A 26,413-nucleotide genomic window follows, 5' to 3' on the forward strand; every position below is an offset into this window, starting at 1 on the left:
GAGACCTGCCAAACATGACTTGCAATCCAATATAAACTATATAATTGGTCACTATCAAAAATGTATAATTGATCAAGCATCTCAAATTTTGTAATTTTCGCATTGCACTAATAAAGGAAAACCCCTGTTTGAGAGAAGTTTATTATTCTAATTAAATCTGTGTTTGTATTCATCCTCGGACTCTGAACCTTCAGAACTTGACTGCTTATTCTTCCGATGAGCATCACCATTTGCAGTGGTGCCATTCTTCGTGTCTTGTTCATCTTGTTCGTCCTCACTATACTCACTCTCATAATCGTCATCATATTCTTCATCCTCAACCTCTTCTTCTTCTTCAGCCCCATCCTCCAATAAAGGCCCCTCTTCTGTGATGACACCACCCCTAGTGCCAGCCCTAGTTCTCTTGAGAATCTTCACCTTCAAACCTGTCTTAGTGTCGCATCCAATCCAAGAATCACATAAGCAGAAACATGTCATACTATAGTTACCCTCTGCTGGGGCCTGGAACTTCCCCATCACGAGGCGGGACCCTCCCTTTAATTTCTCAACAGCTTCCCTAACCGCTGCGCTGGTTTCTCTTGCACTGGCACCTGAGACTTCCATCATTTCCTCGATTGCCTTGGAAGCGGTAGTTAAAGCTGTAGCTTCATCCATGAAGTTGACCTTTTGGGAAAACCAAACATTATTAGAGTTCTGGTCTGCAAGGAGGAACCAAAAGTTTTCATCCTTGTGATTCGGATAATAAGGGGCATGGGGAAGAGCACCAATCAAACCATTAGGGCGTTGAAGTTTAATCCAAGCTTGAACTGTCACAATGTCACCCTCCTGTATACCCTCTTCACCTTCTGTTTCACACTTGACCTCCATAGATAGGGAAGGCATTATTTCAAGTACCCGCTCCACATCCTCTACTTCAGTGGCAGAAAAACCAGCTACTTGGGAAAGCAGGTCTGTGCGCTCTTGTTGAGTCATTTCTCGAAGCTCCTCAAAGGTCCGCACCTTCTGCAAATATATCACGTAAAAGCCTAGATCAGATCTACATCTAACAGCAGCAAGTTAAAAGGGTTAACCCTTAGCGCATAGCTAACTATATGTTATAAAACATATAGGATGGCAATTTGGTTAATATGTAGAACTTGGCAAACAAATAGAATGGAAAAAAGTACCACTACATGCATAATAGGTGACAGGTGGTAGGTATTTTGGGGGAAAATATTCAACGACATAGGATGGCAAAAAGTACCACTACATGCATAATAGTACACAAAAAGTACTATTAAGACAACTTATACATTAATGGTACATTATACATGCATAATGATACATTATAATGTACCACTGTAGTGTCAGTTTTGTTCATTTTTAATTCTGAAGCTTGCCAAATTCACATTTCTGCCATCCTATATGCGTAAATGCATAGCAACTATGCGCTGAGATGCACTCAATTAAAAGAGGTAAGTTAACAAGATATGTCTTACCTACAGTAGCTCACTATTGACAAAATACATGCAAAAAGTTTCACTAATTTAACATGTTGAGAGACTATTGTGATCCACCCAGTCCTCCCACTCCCATGCATATCATACAACTCTTGCTACTACTATGAAAATGTTTAATAGGGCCAAGCCTCGGCAATCCATTAAGGTGGATTCTCTGCTCTAGTCAGGTTAAAAATGGTATCCAGGTAACAATTGCTCACTACTGCTTAGGCTAGATCTATCATTTCTACAACTTCACGCGTAACAACCTTGGAGTTGGTTATTGCAATTAAATTCCTTTTTTTTTTTTTTTTTTTTTTTTTGGGGGGGGGGGGGGGGGGGAGGGATGATAGAGTTGAATAATGATACAAACATGATAAAGATCTGAACTCGAATTTCCCACAAACCTTGCGTGCAATCTTTTTGGTAACAGCCTCACTAAAATGTGGCAGCTGCAAAAAAGGTGCAATGCCTTCAGTTGACCCTCCTCCAGCTTTTTTAGCGCTCAAAGGAACAGCCTGCACAAAAGGTTCACCATAGATAGATAAGAATCTGCACAGCATGAAGGATATAGAACAAAAAGTAACAATCGCACAGCAGTTAGCAAATATAAAACCTACATAAATCAGAAACTACGAAAGAACCTACAGTAAGTCAGTAATATGATGCTGATTGGTCATGGGTACTGGCTGATGCATATTGCAAACACATTCTCCATCCAGAATCTCTTCACTGATCCTTCTTTTTATGTATATGAAATTATTTCGCGTCCAAATAGTTAATATTCTCAATGATCCCATTTTCCAAACTACAGTAGCTAAATTTGGATACCGTGAACTAAACATTGCAATCTAATTTAGAGACTCATATAGCAGCTTGTGTTAAAAACTTCAACAAAAGCACCAAAAAGATTTGCATATTGTATGAGCATATACTGAATAACTGGAATTTTGTGACAAAAATCAATTATGTTGAGGAGAAGTGTGTATCTTCTACCATCAAGAGTCATGACCATGATTAAGAAGTTGGTGAACATATCACTGTTGAGGCACTGTGTGTGGTGGGCAAACAACTGAAACAAGGGCATTTTTTATATCTAGCTGTAACCCTTGCCAGGGCGTGTATACAGCAGGGTAAAAAAACTCCAAATTTTGGCATAGCATTCAATCTACAAATAATTCAAATTTGATTAAAGAGAATGGAACGTGAGGAAGTGTTAATCCTATGTCCTTGAAGCTTTATTCAGCTCCTGAATTTCGTCTCTCTGTGTCCAAGTATATTTTAAACCTAGAAATGCAGACCAGGACTAGCTTATAAAAAGAAAGCCATTCAGAATCAAACATGATTATGACATACACCTAAATATAGAAGCATCCATTAGATGTGGCTGTTCGATACAATCAGATTACCATGTATAGCACTTCCTAAACAGAATCTCTCACTCGCGCAAGATTGGAACTATGACAAGTTAGGTGTGGGGAGAATAATACAACATGACAATGAAACATCATAAAGTTCAGGATATCAAGGAATTGCAGTACCTGAATAACACACTGAGAAAGCTCGACAACCCCTATTGCAGGCCTAAGCCACCCATGACCTTGAGCTGTGCGTGGTATTAGAGCCATCTGCATCACAAAGTAAAATATTAATGAAACAAGAGAACATCTGCAAATAAGTGTAAGATAATAACCCAAAAAAGGACTGGAAAAGACAACCATGGCAGAAATGATATAAGTCAGAATTGTAGACTTGACACCTAAGCCAACAATATATGATTGAAATGAGTTTAATGTGGAAAGTGGAAGCTAAGCTGAACAAGTATAGTCAATCTACTACTACTTAAAAACTTTGTCCAATTATATATACTAGATTTAAACCCGTGCGATGCACGGGTTTTATTCATAGTTAAACTTAACATTTAATATTTAATCGAAATAACAAAATATTAACACATAATATTACTAATTTTTTTTAATCTTATACAATTAAGGTTCACACATATACAAACAAATTTTAAATCTTCCAGGTTTCCATCATCCTTTGTAACTCAGTCGTTGATCGTGCCAGTTGATAAGTTGCGTAATTAACACTTATGATCATGTTCATCGCATTCAAGAATCTCATGGTGTTCGAATTCTAAAATATATGCTTCGTTACCTGCAAAAGTTTACGTATATTTGTGTGTAACATTAGATGAGTTTATATAGGATTGAAAAAATCCTGGATTTAAAGTGGTGATAAAGTTTATTAGATATGATAATGTAGAACTTAAACTTTTAGACGAATAAATGATAAATAATGATTTTTTTTTTATTTTTTTTTTTTTGCTAGAAAAAAATAAAGGATATATTTTTAGTTTCAATGATTTTTTCTTATTTTTTGTATCTAATTCAAAACTGATATTTTGTATAATTGAATGTGATTTCATATTTTTATTATTAGCATTTTTTAAAAAAAAGTATTTTATTATAATCACTTCTCAAATTTCTTTATTTTTTTTTTATTTAATCCAATTTTTTAACATGAATTTCATTTTTTAAGTTTAATAGTATTTTTGTATATATACGAAAATAAATTTAAACCTTTAATTTTAATCCTACATGGCATAATCCTATACATAAGGCTCTAAAAATACTAATCCTACATGGCGCTCTAATAATTTTTAAAAAATTAAAATCCTACGTGGCTCTCTAAAAGTTTGGAAAAAAACTCCCCTTTATATATACACTAGTTTTGTGCCCGGGCGATGCCCAGATTGTTGACAAAATTTCAGTATAATCTTTGTTGCCTGAATGTTATATATGGTTCTACAATCTCTTTTAATAATGTAGGATATTTAGACATACGATATCATATGGCTTATATTTATATAATAGTGTACTTAATCTATGTTATTATTGACTTGAAATTATTTTTATTGAACTTAAATTATTTTTACTAAACTTACCAAAATAAAATTAATTTTACTGATTAAAACTTATTTTATTGATTCTCTAATATTTTTTTCTAAAATAAATTAAATAACAATGCAATTTTTATGCGGCTAGCCACACCGGCCGAACAAAGTAACCCCCATAAAACTGACCGAGTAACCTCTAACACTGACTAATTAATCCTTATTTATATCACTGATTGAGTAACCACTATAACACTGAGTAAGTAACCCCTATAGCACTAACGAACTAACTCTTGGTGACACGGCTTGGCAGCTACGTATAAAAGTTTTTAATTAAATATATTATAAATGGATCTTATTTTAAAGAAATTTTTAAAACAAATTTGATGACAAAAATAGAATTGAGTTATAAGATATTTATTAAAAGTTATGATTAATTTTGTATATTATAAATGGATCTTATTTTACAGAAATTTTTAAAAAGTTATCGATAACAAAACTCTATAAAACAATTTTATCTTAAAAAATGTATCCAAAAAGTCGCTTACTTAGCATCATATGTGTCACAATTACATCTATTTATCTCCTACGTGGCGCGACACTTGGCGAAAAACGGAATGCCAAGTATCGCTGTCTCGTGGTCTGGTTGCGAGACCGGCTTTATTTATTAGTGATATATGATATTAGATTGAGTTCATGAATCACGATAAGATAATACTTGGTTATCTTCACGAATCACGATTTTCCCTTGATAAATATTGAGTTCATGTATGATAGAAACTTTGTAAGCACTAACTTGATTGAGCACTTGTATTAATAAGGATATATTTGATTCTAATAGACAAATAATTAATTGGAATACTTAAAACTTTGGTTTTGACTTAAAATAAACCAACCTCTGGAGTGCCCCTTTCCCAAACGCTTTGGAGAGTTTGGACCATTTATTATCATATCATATCTTTGGACCATTTATGGAAAGGGCATCTCAAAGTTGAGACAATACTAAGTTAACTGGAGTTGGGATAATTGAAGAGAAGGATAAATATCCCAACTATTAAATGTCTAGAACAAAGTAGGCTTATCAAATGCAGGAATTGCTAGTTTAATTCCAAAGTTCTAAGTTATTATCAGCATATATTGAAAAACCTTATAAGACAACAGGAAACCATAAAAAGGAATAGGAGCACTCATCAGCATCATCAATAGATCAGAAGTGTGTAGAATAACAATACACTAATCCTCAGGTGTCACACTCTTAAAAAATATCAAGGGTTCATGCCATGCAGTGGTATTATCATTTGCTAAGTGCCAGAACACGGGAAAGCTTTGAATTACCTTCATCAACTCCTCAAGAAGACGAGGTGCAAGTTCCAGGACACGTTTCAGATCACCATTTAGTGTTGGAGGTAGGTCTGTTGTTTCCCTTGTTAAATGGGCTTGAATTAACAATTGTGTCTAGCAGAAAAGAAATATGTTATGTAAGAAGTCAACTTGTAATTTTATAATTCACACCTAATTAATTCGAAAATAAGCTCCCAAAAGTACCTTAACTAGTGGAGGATGCTGCTTCAAAAATTTAGCTTGCTCTTGTTTGATGTTTTTGCTGTCTAAATTCAATTCACTCCTTACTAACAGCAACAGTTTGTGAAGTGGTTCATCATCAACTCTTCGGACTGGAATTTCCATGTATTCAGCCGCTTTGATGAATACATCCAAAACTTTGCTGAATAACATAACATACACAAAAAAATCAAACATAGCAATGCAAGTTCAGAGGTGTACCATGATGTCAAGACATAATAATTAAATGGTGTGACATCTAATGAAGAGAAAGTAGGAGGCAAAATTTTAGTTCAAGGATTCAGGAATGTTGAAAGGTGGCATCCAAATGATCCAATCAGGAGATGGTAAAGATCATTCTAAGGGAGAGTAAACAAAGAAGAGGTAGACCTATTAAGAATGACAGTGAACTGTTGAAGTGATTAGACAAGATTTTACCCACCAACAGTTTACTCAAGTCTTGATCCTTGTGGTAAGTAGGGAGCTTTCTCAAATTCTAAGTCTATAGTTAAGGAGGTTATGACTTTTCCTATTAGTTTCCCTCCATTTCCCTTCCAATCCATAAGCAGTGGATAACTGGCTAATATCCTAGTACTAAAGTTAGGGAGATCCAGATGTCCCTTGCAACTAATTCTATGTAAATTTTGCAACTTAACACCCACCCTTTTCCTCAGTTTAATTGCTTCTCACTGACTACTACTAGTCTACTATCACCAAACTCACAACCACTGTTTTTGTAATGATTTTTTCTCATAAAAAAGAAACTGTGTTGCCACCCAAAAAATTAAAACTCCAAAACTGATAAAACCCACGAGCCCACGACCCATTCATGAAAAAACTGTTAAAACAAAAGGAACACTTTTTCCTTCATGTAAATAGATTCAAAAATGTAGATATGAGTTATTTCAAATTTTTTTCCCAATACTCTGGACTTAACATGTTGAAGCAAATTGCATTTGAAAAGTATGCAAACACTTTGGGACATCCTTAAAAGGGATACAAAGGCAAACATAACAGAGCAGAGAGAATATGTTACTTAAGAAAACAACTTTGTCGCACGTCAATCATAAACAGTGTTCCTATCAGTTCAGATTAGCAAGGATAAGACTGCGCACGTCTGGACCTTCCAAACCTCACTCTACAGAGCAGAGAGAATATGATACTTAAGAAAACAACTTTGTTGCAAGTCAATCATAAACAGTATTCCTATTAGTTCAGATTGGCAACTTAGCAAGGTTAAGACTGCACACATCTGGACCTTCCAAACCTCAGTCTATGGTATAATAAACATTTGGTTGTGTTGCCATTGACCCATTGCATTAACTCACTAAGTAAGCCATGGTGTGCAAATGATACTAGGAAAGCACTGATAATAAAAGATAAAGTGTAAAAATATAAAAATAAACTTAAAATAAAAATAGATACGTATCAGTTAAAAAATATTGATGATAGTAAAAGCTATAAGTATGAAAAGTACCTCGGGGCTAGTGATGGTTTCATCAAGTGATAATAAGCCAAAAGTGTCTGATGCATGACATAATTCCCTGAGTACTTGGCTGACTTTGAGAGATAGATAACAGCTATGACCAACGGCAACAAGATACAGATTCCAACAATCCAAATTAACAGTATCCCGCCAGATGCACCTTCAATATTTAATAGGAACTGAGGGAGAGCTATTCCCATTTGGAATCCCTGCAGACATCCAAGACAATAATTGCAATGAAATGTTCAGTATATACCTGGCTGACTGGCGGAGAAAGACATGGACTAAAAAAACTAATGAAAGCAGACAATATATTTTTAAACAGTATAAGATAACGTACCTGTCTCCCATCTGGATGACCATATTTTTCATAATTCTCACGAGAAATGGGATCAGTCAAGGCCTGGTAAGCTTTTGAAATATACTCCACAAAATACTTGTTAGCCTCTGCAAAGAATACAAAAAGATACCAGGGCATTATGAATAGGTAGGCAAACTAATCAACGAGAAAAAGTAACATAGCATCCACACAAACAGCTATATATACCAGGATCTGGATTTTTATCAGGATGGTATTGAATAGAAAGCCTCCTATAAGCCTTTTTGATTTCTGAATCAGAAGCTCCAGGTTCCAAACCAAGAATATTGAATGGCTCAAACACTTGAGCCTGAATACCACCAAGCAAGAGAAAATAAAGTAAAGGTCAAATCTATTGACAGCAAAATTTGCTTAGATGCTTAATAAAAAATTTAGCACTAATCACAACATGTGGAGCGTTCTAGAGTTAACGGAGCAAATGACATCAACCAAGGGACCATTTTATTAGCTAAAAACATCAATGATTCCCTCTTGCTAAATATACATACCTCCGCGCTCATATTTTTTATATAGTAAACCAAGAAGGCCATGATAACCCACAGCAACACAAGAGTCATGTTACTCCAAGTGGAAAAGTTTGAAATCTGCACATTCAGGAACAAAATTTGGCAAATGAAAATTACATTGAAAGATCAATAAAAATGTAAAATGGATGAGCACAATGATCACGAGGACACAAACCCTTTTGAATAGTGATTTATGATATTTTCCAGACCGGGTGCATACAGCGCATTCGCAATGTAAGCTTTTCGCCTTCTTCTTAGCAGCACGACACAGTTTTATAATTGTGTAAGGCACTAAAGGCAATGCCATCATAGTCAATATAAAGATAGGAAACAGTGAACTATTTTCTTCCGAAGCAGCCATTTCTACTTGATTCAAGAAAACTTATAAGAAGCCCTAATCCCTGCAAAAATGATTACAAATAAAAATCTTTCAATATCATAAATCAAAGCCTGCGACACATTAGCAACCAAAGTTGATTCCATTATCAAACTAGGCTCCAACAATTACATTTAATTCTTCGAGTACATATAACCAATTATTCAATAATTCAAAATCACCTTAAAGAACCCTAAATTGACTGTACTGACAATTAAATGAACGATTAAAATTAGATTGTGAAATTGAAATTCGATGATTAAAGAAGTATAATCATTTTACCTCAGAAGCTGATTCAATGAAGGAGAGAAAGCTCAGAAGCCGCTTCAATGGAGAATTCAGAGAACGCTTCAATGGCGGAGAGGGAGAGGGGGAGGAGTGCAGCGAGGCTGCGCAATCGTGAAAATGTGAAATAGATCTAAAGTGGAAAGGAGAAATTAAAGATCTAGTCTAATTGGATTATTAATGATACGTCTGAACGACTTCAATGGTGTTAAAAAATTAACTGATCATCTTTTACGTTATTCACATAGGTAAATCGTTTTTACCTGTAATAACGACTTTCACGATGTTAAAAAATAATCCGATCACCTTTTACATTCCTCACATACTCAAACTATTTTAAAATATGAGTAATTTAAAAACTTCCCTTTCTATTTCAACCTATCTTAAAAGTCGTTTACTTTGTGTATTTCATGAAATTAAAATAGATTGGTATGAAATTTTATACTAAAGTGGAATTTCACCTATCTTAAGAGCCGTTTGGTTCGTTATTTCGTTAAATTAAAATAGATTAGTATGAGTCCTTAAAAAGATAGATTGGTATGAAATTTTATCCTCCTACTAAGGAGGAATTTCACTATCTTAAGAGTCGTTTAGTTCGTCATTTCGTTAGATTGAAATAGATTGGTATGAAATCTTATACTAAGGAGAAATGATTTTAAATCTCATACTAATTTGGTTTATTTGTTGGAATGGTTTCTATAATTTACTATAGGAAGCTATGCACGCATGAGAATTTAGGAGGATAGCTAGTCAACAACTATTTCAATAAGTCTTGTATAATGCAAGCTTACGTGAATTATATTTGTAAGACGGTCAATTTAACGGTAACTTTAATAATTTTTATGATAATTTAAATTACTTTAGGAATAACTTTTACTTTGCAATAAATTTGATTGTAATTTCTAATTCCATAATTAACAACTACTCCCACACAATCACAAGCTACCCCCATAGTTAACAAGTACGAGTACTCTCACAAAGCCAAAAGCCACGACTACATTTTGCCGAGCATGATCGTTTTTGACTTTGTATACTTCAAGGCAATCCCTAAACCTTTTGATATGCTCGTATCTTTCACTCTTTCCTCACCTCCTCAAGTTTTTTCTACACACCTCCTCCACTTTCTTCCACTTTCTTACAAACGAATGAACATTACCTCCTCATCTTCATGTAAACCCTTCTCTTTCTCTCTCCTATCTTCATGGCACCACCACCATCATCAACAACAACAACAGAATCCCAAAATTTCAATCATCTCATCTTCAACCTCATCCAATCAACAGCAACCAAAATCTCTTCTCTAATTCCCCACAAACCCAAAACGACGCACTCCATTCCCATCATTTCTACACCCTCTACTTCTAAAGTTTTTCTCCCTCTTCCTCTTCCCTTTTCCGAGTCAACCCACCATGACTCGCCCTCTTCCTCGGGCTCTACTCACCGGGTTGCCCCGCCTGAACCCGGGTCGGGTTTCCCGTCAATGGTTCGAATTGGTGGGTTGAAGTCCGCCGGAAGTGGCGGCGGTAGTGGTGGTAATGGGCCTGCTTTTGTGGGGCAAGTGTTCAGTATGTGTGATATTACTGGAACTGGTCTTATGGCTGTTTCTACTCATTTTGATATACCCTTCATTTCTAAGAGGTAATCTAATTACTCCCTGATTATTAGCTTTGATTTTGATACTAAAGTTTTAAACTTTAAGTGGGTGTGTAAAGTTTTTTGAATTTCTGTTTTACAATTACTCAGTCGAATTGTTGAAATTTCTGTTTTGTGTAGTTTACATTGATGTTTGATAGCAATTGTTGTGTTCATGTTGGTTAATTGGGAAATTTGTTGTTCTGGTGAGTGATTGTTGGATGCGCTGATAATTGAGGTGTCTTTTCGGAGATAGATTAATGTAGTACACTACGCGTCTTGAAATGATAGTGGCTTATATTATTTGGCGTGCTATGCTATTGTAATATATGAATAGATCATGCACTCCGATGTGAAATGAAATGAGCGAGGGAGAAGCAGTGGGCAGGAAGCAACCATTACCAATGGGTTGTGATTGAGTGCATTTTTAATTGTTAAGTGTCAATGGGTTGGGATGAATTGACCATTAATTTCGGATGAGAGGGGGGAGAAGGGGGGGGGGGGGGGGGCAGTATGAACTAGTCAAATCGTGACTTTGAGGTTGTCTACTTGCTTACCAAAATGTTCTCAATTTATATCAGGTATGGTTACGCTGTTACTTAGTAATGGTTAGTTGTTACTTGTTAGTATAGAAGATGACTTCTTTTGTGCTAATATGTAAGCAAATTGTGCTAAGGTGCGGAGCAAGGACTAAGGAAAGTTATTTGGGAAGGTTGGTAGGGATGTTCTGTAGTAATGGTGTCTAAAGATTTGTGTCATGTTGGAAAGTTCTTTAAACTACCTCCGTTTCTTATTATTTGTTGCATATAATAAGAAACAGAGGTAGTATTAGGAAATGGTTATTATGATATTGGGGATGTAACCCAAATGTTTGAGGGAATTCATAGTGCCTCAAGGGCCTTCTTGCATCATAAACTCTGTAATTGTATGCTCATGTGAACTTAGAGCAGGATGTTGTCTCATTGAATTAATGTCAGTTTGTTCTGAAATAGAAGATTTTAGAATGAACAAGTGATTATATACTCCTATCGTTGCAGAATCATGTTAGTGTTCATGTATGAGATTGCAGTATTGCACGATTATGAAATATTGACAATATCTATTCAAAGGTGCACTGGTCCATCCCGTCCATGTTTTAATATACTGTCTGTTGCTTAGTCATTTAAAGGCATTTCTCACTCTTAGGCACAAGGATGATATGCATCAGTACAGTTGGTGTGAATTGTTGTTCCATGAACCAAAAATTTAAGTTACTCTGTCTTGTATGGGGGGTTGCAGTTTGGAAAGACTTCTGTGTTTGAATGGGGGAGGGGTAACGGAGAGACAATCAGTCAAATCAAAGAGCATTTATGTGAGTTGTTGACTTGTGAGAGTAGATTTTGGGGATGATGTGAATGTCTAGTATCTGTTATTTGCTATCACGTACAGCACTTGTCATAGCTTTAAACTTTCCCCCTTTGTTTTGTGCTTCATTTTGTGATAATTGATAACCTGCTTTTGCTCTATGGATCCGTAGAACACCAGAGTGGATCAAGATGTTTTCGGCTATTTTAAAGAATGACTCAGGCCCTGTCTTCCGTTTTTTCATGGATCTCGGTGATGCTGGTATGCTATTTAATATTTACCTATCTGTTCATATGGTTCTATTTTATCATGTTTGTTTTGCATGCTTCTTTGTAGCAGTAGATTATACCTTCATTGCAAAATCTTCTCTTTTTTCTTTATTTTAGTAGCGTACTCTTGTTTTTAACTTTTGTTTTTTTTTTTGTACTCAAAGATGAATTCTTAACTGATGTTTAAGTTGCAAAGTGTGTTACGGTCAGATTTTTTTTTTCTTTTTTCTATGGTTATTTTGTAGTGGCCAAAAAATGTACATCCTGCTAATAATTTTCATTTTCTTAGTTTCCTATGTTAAAAGGCTGAACGTTCCTAGTGGCGTTGTGGGTGCTTGCCGACTTGATTTAGCATATGAGCATTTCAAGGTATGTTGATCACCTACCATCAGTTCATTATTAGCTTTTTCCAATAAGGTGAGTTAGGTTGTAGAATGTGATGCATATGTTTAATCTATCATGGGGGAGAGTTGATTGGTAGTTACATTCTCATCTATCCAAGAATATTTATGGCTGTATTATTCTGCTTCAGCTGGTTCATGTTTCATGTGTGTACGTGCTGTGTGCACACTATTTTTTTTTTTTTTTTTTTGGTTGTTGTTTTTAGGTCTCTCTTCTTGCTCTAAAGTACTGCTGAACTTCTTATATGCGCAGGAAAAACCTCATAATTTCCAGTTCGTTCCAAATTCAAAGCAGGTGAAAAAGCATTGTTGGACTTAGTATAGTTGGACTTGTCAACTCAGGAGAAGTTCTGTGAAGACTGTCCTTGATAATCTTTCTTCTTGTAGGTGAAAGCAGCTAGCAAGCTTCTAAAGGGAAGTAAAATAACTGGCAGTGGACATATTGACGGCGTTCCTGTTTTCTCAGCTCAGAATTTAGATATTGCAATAGCAACTCCTGAGGGAGTTAAGTGGTAAGCTCTCCTATTATTTAGGACATTACCTTTTAAGAGTTGCAACTGTTATTTCCATTGTAGTGCTGATTCCCTTGAGCCTGAGTCATGGAAAAAAGATGGGACCTGATTCATATCTAATGTTAACCAAAAAAAAAAAAAAAGAGTTTTATATCTAATTGTCCATAACGTTTAAAAACATAGTATCGTTCTGAAATAGTTACCAGGTACCTATCTGTATATATGGGGCTTTTATTAAATTGCAGTTAGCTCTATATATGGTGCAGAATAAGTAGAGACTAACTCTTAAAAAAAAAATCACAGTTTATTGTTGGATTCCAGGGCTTTTATTTAATTGGCGTAATTATTGTACTACCATGAAATGGATTAAAAAACTATTAAATAATATTACTTTGTAATTTTGGAGTGGGGGACCAGGGATATTATACTGCTAAGATGAGATCATAGGATGTGATGATGTATAGCTTGGAAAGAAGTGTAGTTAAATGGTGTAGAAATAGCTATTATGAAATATGTGAACGCAGCAAGTTGAACTCTGTAACTTATGTGGTTCCCCCCCCCCCCCCCCTCTTCCCTTGAGATGGTATATTGGCAGGGAGGTAAGTGGTTATGTTTTAGAGTTCTGGAATTTGATATCATTTCCTTGCGTTAAAGCTTATTGGAATTTGTTAATGTAAAAGCACAATCTTTTGCTACCAGGTACACTCCTTATTTTTTTGATAAAAACATTCTGGATAACATTTTAGAGGAATCTGTTGATCAGCATTTCCATTCTTTGATTCAAAGCCGTCATGTTCAACGGCGGGGCGATGTTAGTGATGATAACTTTGCAGCAGAAATAATAGAAGAGAGTGCAGAGAGCATATGGGAGCCTGGAGAGGTGAGCATATTTGTCTTTCCTTTTGATCTGTAAGTACAACATAAACACTGTAGTAGTAAAGTTCAGAAAAAGTAGAACAAACTTTAGCTTCTCCAAAAAACAAATGTCTATGCTAAGGTCATGCAGTAATATACATATTCTTTCAATTTCATCCTGTCATCCATATGTTTTTTCTCTGGACTTCTTTCTCTCCCTCTCTTTCCTGTTCTACGAAGTTTATATCTGTCATTGTGTACTTGTGAAAATTCCACATTATTACCTATAGGATATACATAATCTTGGATTAGTGTATTGAGATTTAATTATGTGAAGCAAGTGAAAAGTAAGAACCACCCAGCTGCTTTTACAGTATGGTCTAAAATTAGCTCAAGCTAATTGGGTGATTACAAATTTACACTTGATTCAAGGGCAAATGAAAATCCAACTCCCTATCCCTAATGCAGACACCTTTTTGTGATCTTACTTTCTGTATATTCTTCGAATTTTAATTTCTTTTGAGTTTAAAAAAATTTATTAATAGATGCAGGATTTGATGGATGAGATGGGCCAGCCTGGAATACCCTTAAGTGTCATATCAAAGGCTGCCGAAATGCAGCTTTCATATGCTGTTGACAAAGTTCTCCTGGGGAATCGGTGGTTGAGGAAAGCCACTGGGATCCAGCCAAAATTTCCATACATGGTTGACTCCTTTGAGAGGAGGTATAATTCATAATGCTTCTGATGTCCTTCAATTTCCCTTTTGTGGGAGCCTGTTTTCTATGTGGGAGTTGGAATGATTAAGTACGTGCTTCATTACCAACATTATGCATGTTTGATTGGAAGTTAAGGGAATTAAAAGAGAGGTGAGAGAAGAAATAAAATGATACTTTGTAAAATTTAGCCAAAAGTACCCATCATGTTGTGATTCACCATCTTTGTTAATTACCACCACAGAAGCATCATCTCTCCATCTTGTGAACCCTACCACCAATTGATGGAGCATTGACGAACAATGAAATTTGCTCACATCTTATCAATTCTTATACAGGGAGCAAATAGATTTGTTCTTTAAAAAAAAATTTCCCTGTTACTATTATGATATTCCCTTGATGCCTATCTCTTGGTTATCACTCATGAATTGGTGCCACTGTATTCATTTGCTCTGTCGATCAAAGTTTACGCAAGTATAATACAGTCTAAATCAGCTCTGAAGAAGTGATTTAGGTTGAACATAGATTAGCCCAAACACCTGTACCATTTTAAGCATAAATTATTTATCTTGCTTGTGTTCCTTCTTTCTTTATCAAGGTATACAGCAACTTACTTAGTATTTGAACAATCACGGCTATTCACTTTTCGACCTTGTAATAATTTATGCATAATCCATATAATTACTATTTTGGTTCAGATAAGAGAATCAATGAGATGGTGGCTATACTGAATTACCGAGAACTCAGTTAAAACCTTTGCTCTGTTTGGATTTTGAGTCTGTGGGTGTCATCTGTGGGTAAATAGTCTATATGCTGACACCACCGCCATTTCCCCACATAATGAGGAGATTTTCTTTGTATGAATCTGGAGATATGTATCTTCAGATTTAACTTGAAATGGATTACATGATTTGTAGTTGTGTAAGACAACTTTTGAGTGTATACAAGTGATTGTAAATCTAAACAGGTTTTCTAGGTGGAGGATCGTGGGAAGATAAGAGACCAATCACATGGTATCTGCTAGGAAGCTTTGATGTATTCAATGATCCAGTATCTAGAAAGCTCAAACTAAGATGTGTGTGTGTGTACATCAAATCTGCTATTTAACAAAACTCTTTAGTCTGATGGAAATGGACTGTAGGAAGAAAGGGGAGAATGTGACAAACAGGCATAGAGGGGCTCCTGCATTTTTTATTTTTTTGTAATTATAATAATGTATGTACGTCTGCTTATTCATGCAGGAGTGCTGTTTCACGGTCAAGAGCACTTAAGATAGCCACCTGTTCTGCAAATTCTGATAGGGAAAGCCTAAATGAACTGCCAGAGCAATCAGCTTCTGCAAAGCTAGGACCAGAAAATAACGATCAAACTACTGTTCTGGAGCAACCTGATCTCCATTCTCCAAGGAGAGACTGGCTAAGATTACCTTGGCTGAAACCTCAATGTGAAGCCAAGAAAGAGGCTGATTCAAGGTTTTAACATTTAACTCTTTACTCTGCTGTTGCAAAACTTTCTGTGAGCAACAGACTCTTATAGATTTGATTTTTATTCTGTTCATCTGACAAGATGCTTTGTCCAGAAACTTTGGCACTAGTTATAACCTTTTGAGGAATCAACATTGACTCCCAAGGACGATGAAATTACTCATCTATTATGCTCAGATTTAAAATACAAGAAACCACCCAAAACAAAAGAGTTGGGGTTGGGGGGGTGGGGGGGGGGGTGGAGAGAGAAGAAAAGGGTTGCTTTTGTTGGAGTTTTCCTCTGATAATCTCTTCTTTTTGTCAGGTTTGTAGATTCACCTGGTGGCCATGTGAAGGAAGAACTTCAAAGTAGTCCACTTCTCCCAAGGATTACGATGGTTGGTATTGCGACAACTGAGCCTGGTCAAATGAGCAAAGCCTCAATAAAGAAGACCATGGAGGATTTAAGCAAGGAATTAGAAGAGGAAGGCCATGGAAATTCTTCCTCTAAGAGCTCAGGAAAGTGTTGCCTTGAGGATAGAGATCCCCTTTTTGTTGCAAATGTAGGGGATTATTATTCAAGCATGAGTAAGGCAAGCTCGCCCCGGTGGCTACGTGGTGTTCACAGATGATTCTCTTTATAGGTATATGGGGTATTTTAAGCTGTACATCATGTAGTCTGGTTGATATGAAGCACAACGTGAAAGCAAGCAATGGAACTTTTGATTGATTGATTAATGGAGTTCCTTAGCTGCTTATAGACCATTGCTGTACAAGTTTAGGTTCTTGTACTGTATTGTATAATAAGATGATCATTCCGAAGTTGTCCATTCTTGGTTTTCAAGCTGAAATAAAACTTTGAGTTTATCTTTACCCAAGGTTCCAAACCAAAGTTGAGATTTTTGTAAACAAACATTCCTTCCTATTTGCGCGTGTACCCCAACACCCACCGCAACTGCATCCATGATACTACCTAAAACTGTCATACGCCTACCCTTCACCATCACTGTCAAAGCCACTCTTATCTCACTGTTCCAACTTACCGAAACTGCCAATCCTAAACCCCAAGGTCGAGCAAGAGATCGGAGAGCTTTGTTTGGCTTTACCCACCCACCCACCCACCCTCCCACCGTCCACGAATTGGTTGTATCTATCAACCTTCATTCAAAGAAGACAATTCTCAAAAAGCCTTGGTTATTTTGTATTGAGCCTCAGCCGCCCTACTTATGATGTAGCACTTTTTTGGCACTAATTTACCAAACTCAAAAATAAAGTGTTAGGGGATAATGTTGAATCATTTGATAGCTCCTCTTGCTAAATCCTACTCCAGTAAAAAGAGTTGATTGGGTGCTTTCTGGTAGTAGTTCCCACATTTGCTTTTATTTATCTGTGCTACTGGTTTTTTAAACATGTTTTCTTGCCAAACTCGTCACAGGTCCCTCATTGTGTTACATTTGTCAACTTTATACTATGCACCCGAAAACACTGAAAATGGGGTGAAACTGTACTATAATGAGGTGTGTGAATGGGAGCGCAAGGTGCATAATCTTCATGCTTGTGCACGCGTCCTATGCACGTGATGGGATTGAGGAACAGCAATTTTGGCAGTCAACGCCTCTTAGGTATGTCTTATAAATAATTTCACATGGACTTATAAAGGATGGGAAGAGTGACCCTTCTCCCACATAAAATGAAGCTATAACATGGTCTACTTCTAATGGTTGTATAGCTTGTTGATTTCATTTAAAAGCACATCTCGTGGTTAATAAGATAATAATAATACGAATTAAGAGACGTTTCAATGGTTACAAACCTTTTATATTTGAACTTTGGGTTATCTACCAAACACCCTACAAAAATAATTACTTGTATAACAAATTAACAATAATCAGGAGAATAAAGCCCTCATGTCCAGTCTTGTAAAATGGTTGTCACACATACATCTGAAAGTATATGGTGTGCACCCAACAATTTACTGTTAATAAGACTTGAAAGAATTGGGGGCCCACAGGCCCAGTTAGTATCAATCTTGTCATCCTATACTATCTTAAAATGGGGCCAATAAAGCTCTTCATTTGCGGAGTTTTAGCTCATAAGTCATAAAGCAATGAGTCAAATCCATTAAGTACCAAGCTTATCTTGTGTACTAATGATAGTGACACAAAAGAGCGACGTTCTATGTTCTTTTTAATCAAGGACCACCAATGTGAGATAAAGGTGATTTGAGTGAGATTGACAAAACATGTAACTAAACATTCTCATCCACTCATACAACAAATTATTATGGTACGTCAAGATATCTTGTCTGAACTTATCTAAATTTCATACTCTGAAGTACATACGTATATATACTCAGTAGTTGTGTGAGTGTGTTGTTATGATTCATACTCGATACCTCTTATATGAGCTTATAAACCTGATTCTTGAAACATCGGAGTATGTTGAGGTAATTGAAGGAACGAACTAGAAGTATATATAGTTACACTCACTTAGTAGTACAGGAGTTGACTTTTATGAGGTATGTTAAGCAATGAGCTAATGGAAGTGAGCGTTTACTTATGCTGAAAAGTTACTAAAAGAAGTGTTGGGAGTCCTTGGAACTTTTGTGAGTTGCAAAGAAGAGGAAAAAAAAGCTTATTTGTAGCATCTTACCTATGAATCCTATGATAGTTAGGCACTTAGGCATAATCGATCACAAATGGTGTAGTTTAACAATCTATTACTCAATCATCAGGGCCTTTGTTATAGTGGCACATAGTGCGTTATCTTCTATCATTGAATACATAAGGTCAGGATTATAAATTTATAATGGCCACAATTGTTTATCATGTTAACATTCCTCTATTTTTACTACCATTTTGACCTTAGCTTTGCGCTATTTAGACGACTTAAACTATATTTTTTTACTGTTCCATAATATATGAAAATAATGTTATTATTGTGTAAAGTATAAGCATGTATTTGATTTGTTTATATCTACAAAATATGCATGTATTGTAATTGGGTTTAAAGTTGTGTATTGGTATATGAGATTGAAATTTCAAATGGTACAACTAAATATACAAAACAAAGGAAGCACGAGAGAGGAGGCTCATATGGAAGATCCACAAAACTTGAGCCTTCTAGGTCGTGACTTGTTGTTGACTCTTGGTCTTCTTGTTGTTGTTGACATGCTTATTACACTTTGCTCTTAAAAAAATCATTAGATAAAAATAAAATAATAACAATGGATATGTAAATGTATTGGGATATATTTTGGGAGTAAATATTGTGAAAAGATAGCAAAGAATATATTGTGAATTATCCTAGGAATACTTGGCCTTGCCCTCCAAATATACCTAGCTATAAATACAGATGTATGTGGCCGATTGATTGGATGAGAATTACTCCGTGAATTATTCTAACCTTGAGGATTGTTTAGTAGGGGTGTCCATAATTCGGATAAAAACCGAAATCCAATCCAATCCAAACCGAATTATCAATTCGGATCGGATCCGAACTTTAAGGATCGGATTGAGATTTTTTGGAAATTCGGATTTTCGGATTGGATCGGATTGACCCTAATTGGATCCAATCCAAACCAAAAACCGAATTGTAAAATTAAGCTTGTATATTTTGTATATTTTGAAGTTTAGCTCAAATACATAATACTACATAAAATAAATTAGAGAGACTTTGTATTAATTAATTAATGACTTAACGTTTAACTGTGTATTTTAATCATGATTTTGAAGACTTTTATTTATAGTAAAGCTTTATTTTTATAATTGTATTAGGCGCTAAAAAAATAATGTATTATAATTCGGATTTTCGGATCGGATCCAAATAACCGAATTTTAATTCGGATTGGATCGGATTGGATCAAGAGAGAAATTCGGATCGGATCGGATTGGAAAATTGAAAATCGAATTATATTTCGGATTGGATCGGATTTGGACTAAATCCAAACCGAAAACCGAACGAACACCCCTATTGTTTAGCATGGTATCAAGAGCCTTAATTATGATCCAAAATTAATTTTTTAGAGAGATTCAAGTGTGCGTGAGATTCATTCTTCAGGTATCACATTGTGAGGTTGTGAGAGTTCAGATCTGTTAATTTTTTTCTCAACCAGTTTTTTTTTTTTTTTTTTTTTTTGTGGTGTGTGTGATGGCTGGTGGTGATGATGGAAACAAGGATGGTTCAGGGAAGCCAAAGGTTAATTTGGCTTATCACCTAGGTTCGAGTGATGGACCTGGAAACGTCATAACACCAATTCAACTTCGTGGTGATAATTATGACGAGTGGGCAAGGGCAGTGAGGACTGCTTTGAAGGCAAAGCGAAAATTTGGTTTTATCGATAGTACTCTCAAAAATCCAAAAGATTTAGAGAAGCTTGATGATTGGCCGGGTTGCCGTCCATTCAATGTTGGTTTCATGGTTATCAAAGACCCTTGGATCCTATGGAGCGGTCTACTATAGGCGGCTATGATCATGTGAGACTTTTATGGACCAATCTCAAAAATCGGTATTGTGTAGTAAGCGATACTCGTGTGTGTCAATTGAAGAAGGCCCTTGGTGACTGCAAGTAGGGGTCGAATGAGGTTGTAGCTTTATATTTTGGTCGCTTGGCCAAAGTGTGGGATGAATTAAACGCATATGTGACGGTTCCTAATTGCTCTTGTGGTAATTGCCCGTGCAATATCGTGGCTCAAGTATAGAAGATTCGTGAAGATGATTATGTTCATCATTTTCTTATTGGTCTTGATGATGCTTATGGTTTAATTCGAGATCAACTTCTAGCTTAAGAGCCGCTGCCGGGGGTTGATCGAGCATACCAACAGGTGATTCAAGCCGAGAGATTACGTGGGTTGGCCCCATCTCCTCCACGTGATAATGCAGTAGCTTTTAAGCTATAATATGATGGCATCAGAACTAATGAGAATGCCGATAAATTTTGCAACCATTACAACCGTGAAGGCCACGAAGAGTCCAACTGCTCTCAAATTCATGGGTATCTGGAGTGGTGGGGCGACAGACCTCAAGGAGGCCATGGACCAGGTCGTGGTGGTTCGGCATCAGGCCGTGGTAGAGGGCGCACAGGGGGTCGAGGCAGGGGCTCCAATTCCACCCCTGTGGGTGCGAACAAGACTGGCGGGTAAGCTGCCTCACAGCCTAGCAGCAGCACCGCGCCTACTACAACTGATAGAGCAGCCCTTGCGGGGGTTTCAACAGCTCCTTGTTCATTTGAACTCTCTCAAACCCAAACTCCACGGTAAGCAAGACTTGGGATGGATCATTGACACCGGAGCCTCAAATCATGTGACTTGTGACCTTTCTTATTTGACGAATGTGACGAATGTGACTCACTGTCCGGTGGGATTGCCGGATGGGAAATATGCCAATGCTTCTAAAATTGGTTCGATGATATTGGAAGGAGGCTTGATGATTAAAAATGTTTTTATGTGCCTCAATTGAATTGCAATTTAATCTTGGCATCTCAATTGAGTGATGAATCAAATTGTGTTATGAAATTTACTAACAAACTTTATGTTGTACAGGACCTAACGATGAGGAAGGTGATTGGAGCGGGTGAACGAGTAGATGGACTTTATTATTTCCACGGTGTTCCGACAGTGAAGACTTTGAAGATAGATGGGGATCATTCTACAAAGTTGTGGCATCAACGTATGGGGCGTCCGTCAGGAAAAGTTGTTGAACAACTTCCGTTTGTGAGTCGTAGTAGTAGCAAATTTAAATTTTGTGATGTATTCCCTAGGGAAAAACAACATAGGAGTAGTTTTCCTTTGAGTCAAAATATAGCTAGTCGGGTTTTTGAACTAGTGCATCTAGATTTGTGGGGGCCTTACATGACATCATCGTCTTGTGGAGCTTATTATTTTTTAACTATTGTTGATGATTACTCTGATCTAGGGGTGTGTGAACTTATTTATTAATGAATAAAACGGAAGTTGAGTACATGTTTTATAATTTTGTTGCTATTGTGAAACGTCAATTTTCTCAAGAAATTAAAGTTGTTCGTAGTGATAATGGCACGGAGTTGAATTCCTTGAAGGAGTTTTTTTTACACAATGGGATACATTTTGAGACCTCATGTGTTGGTACACCTCAACAAAATGGGCGGGTTGAGCGAAAACATCAACACATCTTAAATGTAGCTAGAGCTTTGAGATTTCAAGCTAATTTACCTCTCAAATAATTTTGGGGGGAGTGTATGGAAGCGGCTTGTCATTTGATAAACAGAACTCCTTCTCGTTTGCTTGACTATAAAACTCCTTTTGATATTTTATTCAACAAACAACCTTCATATGAGCATATTAGGGTATTTATGTTATACATACAATCAACGGAATAAAGGAGATAAATTAGCAAGTCGAAATCCAAAATGTGTGTTCATTGGTTTCCCTTTCGGTAAAAAGGGGTTGAGAGTTTATGATTTAGAAACTAAGGAAACATTTGTTTCGAGATATGTGAAATTTTTTGAACAAGAATTCCCATTTTTGACACCCAATATTTCTCCAAACTTGCTGCCTAAACACTTCCCTAGTGAGAATGAGGGGGAGAGTGATGATGAGTTGAGCGTGGAGGATGAAGTAAGAAGTATGGGAGAAGAAGAAGGGGATGCGGAGTAGTTGACAGCAGGCGTGGCGCACGGGGCAGAGGGCTCTGCAGCCAGGCTCCGGAGGGGACTGCCAGTGCTTTTGATCAGCGTGTTGGGTCCCCTGCAGGTGCTGGTGTGCGTGGCTCGAGAGATGAGCCTGATCATATACATGACGACGAGGCCTTGGGTAAAGGCATGAGAACGAAGATTCCTTCGGTTAAACTTTGCGACTATGTGACATACACTATCAGAAATAAAAGTCCATCTACACCACCTCAGAGTTCACCTGTGACATCACTTCCCTCAGGTACCGCTTACCCTATAACACATTTTGTTGATTATCACCGATTTTCTGTGAAACATAGAAGATATATTGCAGCTATTACAGGAGGAAATGAACCCAAAAGTTTCAAGGAGGCCATGAAACATGAGGGTTGGAGAAAAGCTATGGCCGATGAGATAAGGGCACTTGAAGACAGGACATTTGGGTGCTAGAAAAATTACCACCTGGTAAAAAGGCACTCAGGCAAGTGGGTGTACAAAGAAAAATATGATGAGCATGGAAACTTGTAGAGATTGAAAGCCAGACTAGTCATCTTTGGCCATCATCAGGTTGAAAGACTAGACTACAATGAAACATTTGCTCCAGTAGCAAAAATGGTGACAGTTCGGACCTTTCTTGCAGTTGCGGCAGTGAAAAATTGGGAAGTTCATCAGATGGATGTTCATAATGCATTTCTTCATGGCGATTTGGAGGAAGAGGTATGTATGAAAATTCCCCCTGGTTTTGAGAAAAATAACTCTGACAAAGTTTGCAAGATGAAAAAATATTGTACGGCCTCAAACAAGTTCCCCGGTGTTGGTTTGCAAAGCTAGCTACAAGTTTTAAAACTTATGGCTTTAAGTAGTCATATTATGATTACTCATTATTTACTCTGACAAAGGGAAAAATACAGCTTGATGTCTTGGTGTATGTAGATGATTTAATTATTGCAGGCAACGATAAATCTGCTATGCTTAATTTTAAATCATATTTGGGGAATTGCTTGAAGATAAAAGACTTAGGAGTGTTGAAATATTTTTTAGGCCTAGAGGTAGCCCGAAATACATAGGGAATTTTTATTTGTCAGAGGAAATATGCGATGGACATTATCACTGAGGCCAGATTACTTGATGCTAAACCTGTAGAGTTCCCTATGGAACAAAATCACAGGCTAGCTCTGGCGGACAGTGATCATTTACATGATGTGGAGAAGTATAGACGTCTTATAGAACGTTTAATTTGTTTGTCAGTCACTAGGCTGGACTTGGCCTATTTTGTGCACATTTATCCCAATTTATGCAGAGTCCGAGAGTTGAGCATTGGGATGCTGCCTTGTGGGTTGTGAGATATTTGAATAAGAATCCTAGTCAAGGCATCTTGTTGAGATCTGATAGAGCTCTGCAGTTGGAAGATTGGTGTGATTCGGATTGGGGAAGTTGTTTGTTAACTCGACGATCCTTGACTGGTTGGTTTATGTTACTTGGTCTATCTCCCGTGTCGTGGAAGACCAAAAAGCAACACACGGTGTCTAAAAGCTCGGCAAAAGCCGAATATCGATCTATTGCAGCTGTCACTTGTGTGTTAAAGTGGTTGAAGCGATTTCTTGGTGACTTAGGTGTACGACATGAGAATGGGATGCACCTTTTTTGTGATAGTCAGTCGACTTTGTATATTGCTCAGAATCCAGTGTTCCATGAACGAACGAAACACATTGAAGTTGATTGTCATTTCGTTAGAGATGCGATTACTAATGGAACATTACACCTTCGTATGTCTCTACGACGGTTCAGTTGGCTGACATTTTTACCAAGGCTTTAGGAAAAGTCAAGTTCGAGTTCCTCCGCAAGTTGGGTGTTCGAAATCCGTACGCTCGAACTTGAGGGGGGTATTGGGATATAAATATTGTGAAAAGGTAGCAAAGAATATATTGTGAATTATCCTAGGAATATTTGGCCTTTCCCTCTAAGTATACCTAGCTATAAATACATATGTATGTGGCCGATTGATTGGATGAGAATTACTCTGTGAATTATTCTGACCTTGAGGATTGTTTAGCAAAATGTGATATACAAGTGTAGTGACTCCAAATCATATAAAAATCAACTTTGTAAAAGGGTAATTTTTTACAGATATTTTGAAGTGATTAAGCCTATAATGTTATGTATGATACTTATATTATTTGTATACAAGCAGACAAAGTGATTCTAAAAAAATCTATTCCAAGCCTAATCCTAATATTGGTATAAAATAGGTTTGACCAATGTCTTTTTTACCAACCTGTTATAAGAAAAGAAGAAAATTGGACACGAGATGATCAAATTGACTACCAATAAATTAAAATTCTGATTCTCCCCAACTTTATACTATTATATAGTTTTTATGTGATTAATTTTCCTTAGCAAATGCCAAATGGGCAGGAAAGGAAGTTAACATCAGAGAAAGCTAGCTAGCTTAGCTTAGCTAGTGGTGGTCCCTTGGCTTAAATTTATTTTTGAAGCATATTTGATATATTCTCAATTTATTGAAGCATAACATTATTTACTTTAATTGAATGTTGTTGTAAGTCTCTGTATCATGCCTTTTTCTATCACTTTCTTCGAATGATTTTTATCAATTTTTTGTTTTTCTTTGCTTTTTTAAAGATAAAAGGTCAATATGGCTCATTTCATGCTTCAAATTAATTCTCTCGTACTTATCATGCTTGCCTTCTTCGGCAATCAATTTGCATGGTATGGTATGAGTTAGAGGTTTTTTTTTAAATTAGAGAAGAGCCGTTCTTTCAATCGTGAAATTAGAGTTGATCATATTTTGTCTAACTTGATATCGGGACGTATGTTTTAGACATTTATTTTTAGGGCGACAATGAGTTTGTAGAGCGAATTTGGCTCAATTCAATACTTTGTGATACGCTTAGTTCAAATAAGAGGTGGTTGGCTCAAAGATTGTTAATTAAGAGCAAAATTTATTAGAGGAGACATGAAACCCACTATATATATATTTATAATATGCTTCTTTTTTTAAATAGAATTATCATTTCCCTAATAAAAGCATTATTATTCATAAATGTATAATTTGAGGATAAATATATAGCCCAAGGGGATGGACCACACCCCTTTGTTTGCCCCTGTCCCTTAGGGCCTTAGTTAGGCTCTAATGTCTAAGTGATCCTAAAAGGGGTGAAGTAATTTTGACTAATTCTCCACAACAAAGTCTAGATTATATACACTTTTGTGATCTAGTATGAAAATGACAATTGCACATTATCACTTCTTTTCCAAATCAGTAACCATTTAGTCAAATTTCAGCTTAATAAATAGAATTATATTGCTTCTATACACTTCCTAGACGCTTTTTTTTTTTTTTTTTTAAACCTAATTTGGCAAAGAAAAGCATTAGATCAATGTCTAACATTAATCATTAGACGACAAAGTTTTGCAGATGAGATAGTAGTACATAACTATTGAGATAAATTACAAAAAGATATAGATAAAGTTTTGTATGAGACAATCTCACAATAACTTATCGTGATATTAGAAAGACTTTATCCATAGTTTTATACTATATATGCGACTTTTTTGACAAATATTGAAATATGCTATGAAGTATATGA

General features: G+C 36.3%; 2 protein-coding genes across 3 annotated transcripts; one reads left to right on the forward strand and one right to left on the reverse strand.

Moving 5' to 3' along the window:
- Window positions 1-2: 2 nt before the first annotated feature.
- Window positions 3-9,126, reverse strand: LOC110693885 (dnaJ protein ERDJ2A-like). The gene is made up of 11 exons (XM_021871059.1): window positions 8,967-9,126; window positions 8,484-8,709; window positions 8,291-8,386; window positions 7,971-8,091; window positions 7,764-7,870; window positions 7,415-7,632; window positions 5,923-6,100; window positions 5,713-5,832; window positions 3,020-3,106; window positions 1,886-1,996; window positions 3-1,002 (listed from the first exon to the last, which is right to left on the reverse strand). Exons 2-11 carry the CDS (start codon window positions 8,667-8,669, stop codon window positions 148-150), a joined length of 2,079 nt encoding a protein of 692 aa, XP_021726751.1. The 5' UTR covers window positions 8,670-8,709; window positions 8,967-9,126; the 3' UTR covers window positions 3-147.
- Window positions 9,127-10,002: 876 nt separating this feature from the next.
- On the forward strand, window positions 10,003-17,032 carry LOC110693887. 2 transcript variants are annotated; one of them, XM_021871062.1, is made up of 9 exons: window positions 10,003-10,607; window positions 12,118-12,206; window positions 12,504-12,583; window positions 12,869-12,910; window positions 13,003-13,127; window positions 13,827-14,007; window positions 14,534-14,706; window positions 15,938-16,168; window positions 16,485-17,032. In XM_021871062.1, exons 1-9 carry the CDS (start codon window positions 10,171-10,173, stop codon window positions 16,789-16,791), a joined length of 1,665 nt encoding a protein of 554 aa, XP_021726754.1. In that variant the 5' UTR covers window positions 10,003-10,170; the 3' UTR covers window positions 16,792-17,032. The 2 variants fall into 2 exon arrangements, with proteins under 2 accessions (XP_021726754.1, XP_021726753.1); XM_021871061.1 differs by having other exon boundaries at window positions 10,004-10,607; window positions 14,528-14,706.
- The last annotated feature ends 9,381 nt before the right edge of the window (window positions 17,033-26,413 follow it).

This window comes from Chenopodium quinoa, unplaced genomic scaffold (assembly GCF_001683475.1).
Source record: "Chenopodium quinoa cultivar QQ74 unplaced genomic scaffold, ASM168347v1, whole genome shotgun sequence".
NCBI lineage: Eukaryota > Viridiplantae > Streptophyta > Magnoliopsida > Caryophyllales > Amaranthaceae > Chenopodium > Chenopodium quinoa.

Excerpts from the sequence above, each read along its gene's own strand:
- LOC110693885 (XM_021871059.1), bottom strand. The coding sequence starts at position 8,669 with ATGGCTGCTTCGGAAGAAAATAGTTCACTGTTTCCTATCTTTATATTG. Across the intron at positions 8,092-8,290 it reads TAAAAAATATGAGCGCGGAG|GCTCAAGTGTTTGAGCCATT; the intron begins GTATGTATATTT and ends GGTGGTATTCAG. Across the intron at positions 7,871-7,970 it reads TGATAAAAATCCAGATCCTG|AGGCTAACAAGTATTTTGTG; the intron begins GTATATATAGCT and ends TATTCTTTGCAG.
- LOC110693887 (XM_021871061.1), top strand. The coding sequence starts at position 10,171 with ATGGCACCACCACCATCATCAACAACAACAACAGAATCCCAAAATTTC. Across the intron at positions 12,911-13,002 it reads TCGTTCCAAATTCAAAGCAG|GTGAAAGCAGCTAGCAAGCT; the intron begins GTGAAAAAGCAT and ends TTCTTCTTGTAG. Across the intron at positions 14,008-14,527 it reads GCATATGGGAGCCTGGAGAG|ATGCAGGATTTGATGGATGA; the intron begins GTGAGCATATTT and ends ATTTATTAATAG.